Genomic DNA, 11,374 nt, shown 5'->3' on the forward strand with positions numbered 1-11,374 from the left:
ACAACCGTGCTTCTAGGCTTAAGTTGTTTCTTCCTTTTTTTTCATTTGCTAGTTTATTTAGAGTTTTTGGATTTTTTATCGGTATTTGCTATTTTTGGTTTCTGTTTATCAATCTCAGATATTCTTGTTTTTTCCGTGGAAAAAAGGTCCGTCGAAATCTATTAGCACGAGATCTAGTTTCAAAGATCTTGATGTGAGAAATTCAAATCAGCATTTCGATGCACGGTTCAAGAAATCATACGTTTTGAATAATGAAACTACAAAAAAAGAGAAACCCTCATATTATGACAAGTGACGCACATGCAGTGCGCCATTTATCAGCACCTTAGAAGGTGGGGAGTGACCTTTTCAAAAGGTAATCCTTAACTAGTGATTTTGTCTTACCTATGGCCGTTTTGGGGAGTATCCTATTTACCGCCCGCGGGCGACAAATATTTGCATTGGTTGAAGGTCAGGCATGAATGGGCCAGCCCGAGTTTCTTTCCTTCGTTGGCCATGTTTTCCTTTCTGCTTTATTTTTTTTCTTCTATTTGGGTTTTTACCTTTCTCTTTTTATTTTATTATTTTAGTTTTTATTTTTGAAAATTTCTTTTTATACATTTCGCAATATATGGTGAACATTTTTTTTCTAATGTACGGTGAATATATTTTAAAATGTACAACGAACATTTTTTAGTATAAGGTGAACATTTTACATATGGACACTAAACGTTTTTATGATATACAATGAACATTTTTATTGTATACACACATTTTTTTAATACACACTGAACAGTTTTTTAATACACGGTGAACTTTTTAAAAATATACACTGAAGTTTTTTTCTTATATACAATGAACATTTTTTGTATACATTGAAAGTATACAATGATTTTTTGTTTATACATCGAATATTTTTTTAATACACGGTGAACTTTTTTTAATATACAGTGAACATTTTTATAAATACATACTGAATATTTTTCTAAAATATATGTTTCTATTTTTAATAGGGTTTCAAATATCTAGCTCCTAAAAATAACAGTCAGTGTTTTTAAAAAATTACTAAAAAATGAAGAGAAAAAAGAAAGAAAGACAGCCCGCGGGAAGAATGGGTCGGCGGCAAATAGGAGCTCACCCTGTTTGGATCTCATTGTTATGGAACATAGGAATGCGAAAAACATATGCATCTGATAGGATTGACACTGCAAAATAGTAGACATTTGCAAAACATAGGAAAACTGCAGTAATAGTCGTTCGGAGGAAATACAGAAAAAAACACCTTGATCTAATGTGACCGAGTCTATGAAACTAAGGTTGAAGTGGCTGTTCAATTCCTATGAAATTGAGGTATAGGAAGACAATTTCAAAGGAATTTGGGTGCCACTGTTACTTCAATCCAAAGGCATCCGTTAACGGAAAAATAGACCTCATTTGGCTCATAGATTAGTAATATCATAGGAATAAAAAATTTATAAGAAGTGGGATAACATGTATCTCAGTTCTTATAGAGAAAGAGATCTCACTTGGTTCATAGGATATGATTTGATTTCATTGGGTTTAGGCTAATGTATTTTTTTCTTTCAAATGTGAAGGATTGATTCCTATCCTACATAGGAATAGGAATCCATTCCTAAGATCCAAAGGGCTGCAGAGAAAAAATTTCTACAAAATTCCTATCCTTTAGAATTCCTACAAAATTAAACTAAACTAAAGGAGGCCTAAGAATAACAATCCTATAAAATTCTTGCAATCCGAAGCATTGACGCTTCGCTGGCGGTGGCAAGGAACAAGACCTCCTATTGCATGCGTTGCGCGCGGAATAGGGCGAGCCACACACGTTGTGCAATGGCGGACCGACCCATTTATGGCTTTGCAAGGTTCTTTTCTTTATTTATTTTTCTTATTTCGTAGATTTACAAGAATAAAAATATATGAAAATGGTTACAAAATGGAAAAAATATTACTGAAAATAAAATATTAAAATAAACTAGAATGTTTCTTAGTCGTAATTCGTGTCTCATTAATAAGATAAAGATTCACTTACAAGCCACGTAAACATCGACGTTACAGGAGTGAAAAGATAAGATAATCTTATGAAAAAAAAACCCAGCGCATGTCCCTCTTAGGGAGACAGATCACCTCTTCACTCAACCTCGACACGGCTCATCGCTGATCAGCAGCTTTACGGACCTTCAAAGTAGTTTGCCTAAAGCAAAACCATTACCGTTGAAAGAATCAGACCGGGGCAACAAGTCCCTGGACAAGCCATCGAACTTCAGAATTGACACCCCCGCACGACTACGACGCCGGAGGAGGAAACTAGAACTGTCAGCCTCCAACCATAAACCCAACACAAGATGCACCATCTTTGAGCTGTCACTTGCGTAGACAACCGTGAACGTAAAGGTGCGCTTTGACACGCCAGTCTGTTTTGAGACGTATAGTATGTTATAATTTCAGAATAGATACAAACAGTCAAATACGTCAAAATGATATATTTCACCGGAGAAATACACTGTAATATTTCTTATAAACATTTTAGGTTTTTTACCGCTGCCATTGCAATGGTTGCTCTGGGACAAAATTTCCTTCCTTTTACATCAGATACTAATATCAGTATAAGCAGGGTACTTATGAAAATCATACTTCTCCATGATTTCTTCTATCTATTTTCGAATCTGATGACTTATACCAATAGTCTTACACGAAGAAAAATGTTCTCATAGCATGCCTTCTGTGACATGTAACAGAAGTGATATACTAATTCAATATTCACATAACAGTCAAATCTTCAATTGAAAAAAAACTTCAGCAGCGAAGGCAGCACATGCATTCCAAGCCAACAAACTGTATAAACCTAACGATAGAGGGGATACTGAATTAACGATAGTATTAGTATCAAATGCAAAATCAAGGGAAGTTAATGTATACTACACATTGTATAGCTCACTCATCGCTCAGGTACAGTTGACGGTGCGACTGATGAATTATTGGGTTTTACCATGTAAAGTATGGCAATCGCCAAGCAATCTATGTACCAGACTATCAATCAACCTATCGAGTATGCAGATGACATATCCCTGTGACTGAGTTACAACAGTATGAAGTCCAATGTAACAGAAGATTTGAGGGGAGAATGTGGGCCCGAACTCCAACAATCAAGAGGATGCAGCTGTAAATGGTTCACTAGCCTCCAGAAGCTTGTCAAGCAAGCCGGTGAACACAACAGAATCAGTCTCATTGGGCTTGAATTTGAGGAGAGCAGAAGGTACCAGGCCTTCATCTTGCAACGTGCGTGCCCGCTCTCCTGTATTTGGAGAATGCGGTAGCACACGTGACCTAGGAACAGCTGGGCAGATAAGATCGAATTCCAAACCTGGCTGCTTCAAAGCGTCCGCGACAAACTGCATCAGGGAAAGCAGCAGATAACCAAAATGCTACAAAACCAGTAATGAAATGAATACGCACTGCTAGGAGAATATAGCTTTAAACACTACTTCCTTCGTTCCATAATTCTTGTCACGGTTTTAGTTCAAATTTGAACTAAAACCACGACAAGAATTAAGAATCGGAGGGAGTAAAATAACATTGGATAGCCCAGGTAACAACATAGGCATGGGAACAACTTCATGCCTTCCACATACATAAAGACTGTTATTTACAGCTTCGCCAGTGGCCCATAAGCCAAACTCACAAACTCCAGAATTACACTTGGAAGTGTTCAAGCCAATCGACAAATAATCAGTAGCACAAAATACATGGTGTATATGACAAGTGTACAAGTCCTAGAGTGGAATCAAATACTAAAAGATTCACCATCGCATTCTGGATTGCGGGATATACAGATGATACTCAATGGGACAAAATCATATGGACGAACAAGCATAGAGGGCAGAAGTACCTCATATAGTGAACCAGTAGCCTCCGCTGGAAGGAATACACCCTGGAGAATTACTCCATCAGGAAACTGAACTCGGATGACAGCTTGTTTGTACTTCTGTCGAGCAGCCAGTGCCTGCTTCTCCTTATATGACTTTGGAATTAGCAACCGAGATTGTTCCAGCCTTTCCCTCCTCATCTTTGCCTCATTCCTTACCTCCTCACCACTAAGTTTGTAGAAAGAATCCGGTGTATCAATTTCTGCAACAGAACTTCCACGGACATTGAAGAATACCCGAATCTGTGAAGTTATCATGGAAGTTCAATAAATTACATTTCTAAGGAGATATAAATGGGATCAACAGCAAACTGCAAAATGGACAATCAATTGCACAACATAACAGAAAAAGGAGGCATCAGAGCACATATAGTCGTATATATGCTAAATTTCAGGTTTGACAAGAAATATTCTTACAGTAATTACTAAATTCAACATGTTGAGGAAAAATAAAATAAAACAAGTGGTGAAACACAGTTTGAGGATCTGATATGTCTGCCAACTGATGCACATATATTATATCAGATGCTGATATATCCCCGCCAACTTATGCACATATATATCAGACACTGATATATCCCAATACCATGATATGCATCTTATTGGTAGTACAGGCTGGGAGCTGTGACATGTCAATTTAGCTTCTTCAATCAGAAGTTGCAACAGTTTTACCTGAACCCATACGTGATACGTCCATCCCCGCAAGTAAGTTCACATTCAAAAACAAAATCCGAATATCTGCATCTGATATATAATCAGGACCAAGTTCCAATATTCATTAGAACTAATTGCTCTACAATTTTTGAAATATACATTTTATCATTGGACAACTGTATAAAATGCATTTTTTTGTAGCATGTCTTACACGATAGAGACAACATGTAGTGTTATCTCAAACAGGAACATCATAAAGATACCATTCCACATACTTCGTAGCAAAAAGTAACAACATTGACAAAACGCTACAATGTTCAGAACATAGAAATAACTTAATTTATGTATGAACTAAATATCGTAGGTATACAAAAGACAGGACAGACCCAGTGCATAGAAGCTCCCACACAAGGTGGGGTCTGGGGAGGGATTATAGGAACCTAGTCTTACCCCTGCAAAGTGCAATGCAGAGAGGCTGGTTCGAACCCAGGACCTCTTGGCACAAGTGGGGAGGACTTCACCACTGCGCCAGGCCTGCCCTCAGGTATACAAAAGACAGGCCAAATCTTAAACATGAATGCCAAAGTGTACTGTGTACAACAATACAAAAGACAGGCCAAAACTCAACATGAATGCAGAAGTGTACGACAATATAAAAGGCGGGCCAAAACTCAAACATGAATGAAGTGTACAGCAAAAGGAAGTATCACATTTTACATACTACTTAGTTTGCTACATTCTGACCTCCAACATATGGAGTAATATAGACTGTGCAAGTTCTGTGGAATTCCACAGCATCTCATGGAAATGGTACCACATTGTTAAGACATACCTATATATGAACATGACCGCAGAATTTATGCACTGACCTCACAGAAATGGCACCACATTTTTATGATCTATTGGTGTAAGAACATCAATATTCAGTCATTTTTACTCATCACTAAGTTCAAACAAAATCTATTTCTCACGAGTAAAGACGCGGCATGAGTATACACAGAATATCACAGTGTGGACAAACCAAACCATCCATGCAGTACAATTCATTGACCAAAATATGATCATTCACATAACCAATTGATGGAGTATATAGAATTAGACGCCTGCTCACCTGACGATCAACAATCTTGTTAACCTCCTTTTGCTCATCGACTCCGCTGCGGCAGCTCTCTTTGGACTCAGACCCGGCCAGCGTCGGTAGCGGTGCCGAAGGATGGGACCTCTCAAGCAGGAGCACAGCCTGCCTGATCCCGCTAAGTCTCGCTTCGGCAGGAGTCTCGTCCATCACGGCAAAGAGCTCCCCGCCCTCATCCCCGATCGTGAACCCGACCGCCTCGAGGAGCTCGAGCCCGCCCTCCCTGTCCGCCACGGCCTCCTTGATCCTCGGGTTACCGAGCCTGACCCTCCTGTACTTGTCGTTGCCGGGCTCCTTGAGCAGGTTGCCGAGAAGCTTCTTCACGACCTCGACGGCCGCGGGGGGTGGGTTGCCGGCAAGGTACGCGGCCGCGCGGGCGCGGGCGCCGCCGGCCGACGCGAGGCAGCCGTCGAGGTGCTCCGAGACGGCGTGCTCGGAGGAGAAGGCGTCGCCGCAGTTGGGGCACGCGACGGTGTCGCCGCCGTTGGCATCTGGGCGGCGGGAGGAGGAGGAGGAGATGACGGCGGTGAAGGGGGTGAATTCGGAGGGGCCGGCCGGGCGCGGGGGCTGCTGCTTGGGGACGGACCTGGGGTTGGGGTTAGGGTTAGGGTTTGAGGGGCGGGAGGAGGAGGTGGAGGCGGAGGGGGGAGGGCCGGAGCCGAGGACGTGGGAGGGGCCCTTGAAGGACGGGGCGGAGGAGGAGGTGACCTTCTTCATGAGATCCTTCATCTTGTCCTTCATCATGGAGGCCGGCGACGACGAGGTGCAGGCGGCGGAGGAGGTGGGGGATTGGCGTGGACGGGGAGTAGACTTGGTGGTGGTTGCCTCCGCGGGGTTCGTTCGAGGGGAGGAAGCAACGCGACGGGGGCAAATTGATAAACAAGGAAGAGCTACGGGGGTGGAGATCCAGCTGGGACCTATAGTCGAAATTAAATCACAAAATGAACTGTTCGTAAAACTATTTCACGCGGCTGATCCTTGACGCCTAACTCTCAGGCGCTGCACTAGTGCAACGCCCAGGAGCTAGGCGCTGCACTAGTGCAACGCCCAAGAGCCAGGCGCTACACTGTGTAGTGTGGCGCCTCGCTCTCAGGCGCTACACGCTGACTTGGGCACATATGGGTGCGACGCTGGCCGTGTAGCGCCTATCTGTGAGGCGTTGTACAGTAGGGTGTGACGCCGGCGTGGCGGGCGCTACACAAAAGGGTCAGGGGAGTGAAATAGTTTCGCAATCAATTTATTCTGTGAAATGATTTCGTTCCGAGGTCAAAATTGTCAAATTTGCCTCCGGGAAAGGTATGGTACTTCGCCGCCAAGGCATCTTCGTCGAGTGGGCCGGGCCGCAAAGGCAAGCAAGTAACGATCACTTCGTGCAGAGGGCCAGCCACCATGGCCCATCGGGGCAGCTATACTCGTGGGCACCCATGCAGTGGGGAAATGGCAGCTGGTGCTCCTATGCAGCGCCTTCAGCGAATGGAAACTGGCGCTCACAGCAGTTACACTAATATACTATCCTCTCCGTCTTAAAATAAGCGTCTTAACTTTTTACTAACTTTAATATAAAATTATATTAAGATAAGACACTTATTTTTGGGACGAAGGGAGTATGTGTCAGGCTAACCACCAGACCTGCTTAGCGCTAGTGATTGAAATAAGAACGATTGCAACCGCGGTATTTATTGCACAGAATACTGTACGGTTTACTTTATAGTTTAGATTTTTGAATTTCTTCAATACAGTTTGTGAAAACGTGGTTTTTTTTTTTGGAAAAGCGTCAACAACATTTGAAAGTTCTCAGATTTCAAAAAAAGTTCACAAACACGTACAAAAAGTTCGTCTATTCAAAAAAAGTTCACAAAATCAAAAGAAGTTCATGTATTCAAGAAAACGTTCATGAATATGAAAAAAAAAAGTTCGTCGAATTTGACAAAAAAAGATCATCGATTTTGAAAAAAAAATCATCGATTTTGAAAAGAGTTCATCAAATATGAAAACAAGTTCATCGAATTTGACAAAAAGTTCATCGAACTCAAAAAAAAGTTCATTGATTTTTAAAAAAGTTCACAAAATTTGAAGGAAAGTTCATCAAATTTGAAAAATAGTTCATTGAATTTGAAAAAAATACATAAATTTTGAAGAAAAATTCACGAATTTGAAAACAGCTCATCGAACAGAGAAAAAAAGAAAAAAAAGGGAAATGAAAAAGAAGAAGAAAGTAGTAGAAAAGAGATGGAAGTGGACACGTGAAGATTGGTGGCACGGTGGTTAGTGCAACCTAGCTCGAAGCGGAAGGTCTCCGGTTTGAGTTGCCAGTGCGCACGCCATAGTTTTTTTTTCTCTTTGAAAAACAGAGAAAGCAAAGTTAGACAGGTCGGCCCAGCACGGACGTTGTAGGCGCTCGTTTGCGAAAACGCTTGTAACGCGCCGAATAGGTTTGCCGTCGAACAAGGCGTTAGGACTCTCCCTTAAAAGAAACAAGACGTCAGGATTCAGGGTTAACAGCCGCCTCCATTCCCTCCAAAAAAAATAGCTGCCTCCAATCTTCAGGCAATTCTGTGAGGACTAGAGGGAGTGGAGAACAGGAGATGCAAGGGCTCTTGCAATCGATTATCAGTCTCTGCCGCCGCCATAGTGTGGGCAGAGTCGGCTCTGCTCCGTCTCGCTGGTGGCCTCTAATGCGCAACCCAAGCGTCAGCAGAGTAGGCGCCGCTCGGCCTCCAGCGCTTGCGCAGGAAGATGCTTCACTCAATTTGTCTACATCAACCCAATCCAGTCGACATATAGATCGTCTTTTCCGATTTCTCTACACAACTTGTAGCAACAATGAGAAATAGGGTAAGTTATACTCGTGCACACCCGTCCCTTACGCTAGTGGTACCAAATGCCCAGATTGTAAACATGAGGAAGAAGGTAACCAATGCAAAGAAGTTAGCAAATGAGGTCACAAATGTATATTTCCCGTGTATCATCTCAGATAGCACCCACCATGATGGCGTCATATACGCGCATAGGGGTTTGGAGGAAGATTGGGATATCGAAGACCGCAGCGAGACTCTGTTGGAGCCGGTGATGTTCTCCAAGGCAACTGAACGTTCGAATTTTGGAAGAAACATGTTGCAATGTTTCTCATTGAGGTTGGTTGAGTGTTCCATCAACAACAACCTCATTCAATTGTATGGGTACATAGCAACGCAGAATGATGGGGATTGCATGGTTAACTATGTTTTGATTCGCAACAGGGATGACCCCATAATCGCACATAGGGGTTCTCTCATCCAAATGATTGGCCCTAAGGGAGGCATTGAAATGGTTTACCCTGTATTAATCGAGTTCGATATGAGGATCGAGAATGGAGGGAAAGAGGAAGATGATCCACGGTTGATAGATGGGGCGATAAATTGTAACCTCTACAGACCATGGAAACCAGTCATACATCGCATTAATGGCGACTGTGGTGTCGTTGAAATATCGTTAGCCTGTGTTGAGTATGTTGTGGAGGCAACGATAGAGGTTGCCGTATCAGAAATGCATCGTGGCTTTGGTTTATCTCTGCGGTCTATTGTCTATGTTTGGGAGGCCTATGAAGAGATTCAACTTTTCCATGGCACCGTTGATCAGTTGTGTGGCTTTAGAAGGTTTGTGCTTGCTATCTCGTTAAGTGACGTGATGATATTGAAGTTCAAGTTAGGTAACACTGGTGTTGAACTTCGTCCTTCTTTTAAAGTTAAGCCACATGGATGTTCTAGTCGGCAGATAAAGCATGAGCTTGCAAACATCTCGGTGAAGGTGACTTAGTCCACTATTGGAACGTGGCAGAAATTTTGCTTCCTGGGCTCATGGTACTGTTAATCAGTCACGTGGCATCAGAAGATATATTGCTTGATGTCACGATGAGTACTACTGCTATTGAAGTTTGGCAATAACAAAATGTTTAGCGTTGTGGGCCATCAAACTAAGCTATATGGATGTGCTAGTCGAAAGAAAAACCTCGAGCTCGCTTCTGTCACGGTGAAGGTAACTTGGTCTACTATTTGAACTCCCCCTATATTTCGCCACTTAGTCCTTAGTTATGTTATTTGATACACCCTAAACTGCCAACATCCTACATTACTGAACAGAGGTAGTATATCACTCGAAGGATGTGTTCTTAATTACATACTAATATTGTGTTGGAATTGAGTATTGTTTAGCTTGAACAATATTTCATGTAGTACTTCCTCCTCTTTAAAATACTTGAAGAAGTTTATCATGGGGCAAATATCTTTAGGCTTGACCAAGTCTATAGAAAATATGCTGACATATACAACATCAACTATGTATAGTATGAAAACTTATGTCATAATGAATCTAACTAAACCAATTTGATGTTGTTGATGTTGTTATATTTTTCTATAGACTTGGTTAAACTTAAATATGTTTGACTTACAAACTTAGAGCAACTGTAGCAGATGCGCCAACCGCTCATATGACATCCAAGGCCCAAAAGAAGGGCCATGTCAACAGCATAGTCACCCTCACAACAAGACAAGCATCTTCATCATAATGTGGAAGCAACAAAGTTGGTGATAAAAATGAACATGGTCACCCTCAATAGCATAGTCAACTACAACTGAAGCTAAAAACATCCATCCAACCATTTTGCACACTAATCTATATTAGGCTTGAGTTGACTTGCAGTTGGCGTTCTTGCGGCCATACTTTTGGTTTCAAGCTAAACAAACGGCTCTTTGGGCTATGGTGAAAAAAACTACTTGATCTGGAAGCTAATAAAACGAAGTTGGAAGCCGATTTGTTTACAACGACAAGAAGTGATACAATAACTTGTCCAGGATGCTACTATGAGAGAACAGTTTGATTTGGAAATTGGTAAAAGGAGAAAGACGAGGAATTTAGAAAGTACATATAGCTTATTGATTATAATGGAAGTCAGGAAACCGTTGAGAACTTTGAAGAACAAATGGCTAAAATTTATGGAGTGGCTTTGGATGCTAGTGATGGTGGGGACATGGAAGATGCTCTTAGAAGATGCCCTAGATTGAAATGCAAAGAATATTTCAGGGTGGAAGATTTAGAAGAAAAAAACAGAGCTGAAGCTAGAGGTAATTATAGTATGGATGTTGATTTGTCTTCTTCTAATGCCTCCTTACTTCACATGAATGCTCTGGTGGGTATTGAATTGGGATGTTCCATTGAGATGGTTGATAAGAACCTTGACATGATTAAAAATGGAACATGCTAGGAAATATATATTTTCATGCAAAACATTGTTAATAATTAAGAATACTAGTAAAACAGAAATCACTAGCTCACCAGGTCCAATTAACACCGGTGGTGCTGCTCTTGATGAGTTATGTTCTGATAATGAACATTCTAATGCCGAGATGGAAGAATACTACTATATGCAACTAAAAAATATTTTCTACGTTGGGAAAATGAAGAGAGATAGCTCCCGGAAATAGGTTCTCTGATGCACTTTGATTCCATTGAAGGGCTGAAAAAAATCCTAAATTAAAAGATAATATGGTTAATTTGTTTAGAAATGGAAGGAGTTTTTTAGAGTGTGAGAGGTTTGGGGCAAGATCTCAAAAAATAGATATGTTAGGGATGATCATAGATCATAGATTAGATTTTATTGAGCTGTTGGAAGCCATAAAACAAAATTACTC

The 11,374-nt window shown here is 41.3% G+C and overlaps 1 protein-coding gene across 1 annotated transcript; it reads right to left on the minus strand.

Moving 5' to 3' along the window:
• Positions 1-2,855: 2,855 nt before the first annotated feature.
• On the minus strand, positions 2,856-6,570 carry LOC123121477 (plant UBX domain-containing protein 2; the record flags this gene model as incomplete). Its single annotated transcript, XM_044541472.1, is given in 3 exon segments — positions 2,856-3,386; positions 3,884-4,162; positions 5,685-6,570. Coding segments are annotated over 3 exon segments (1,411 nt in total), but the record flags the coding sequence as incomplete, so codon positions are not given.
• Positions 6,571-11,374: the final 4,804 nt, after the last annotated feature.

Source organism: Triticum aestivum, chromosome 5D (genome assembly GCF_018294505.1).
Source record: "Triticum aestivum cultivar Chinese Spring chromosome 5D, IWGSC CS RefSeq v2.1, whole genome shotgun sequence".
NCBI classification, from domain to species: domain Eukaryota; kingdom Viridiplantae; phylum Streptophyta; class Magnoliopsida; order Poales; family Poaceae; genus Triticum; species Triticum aestivum.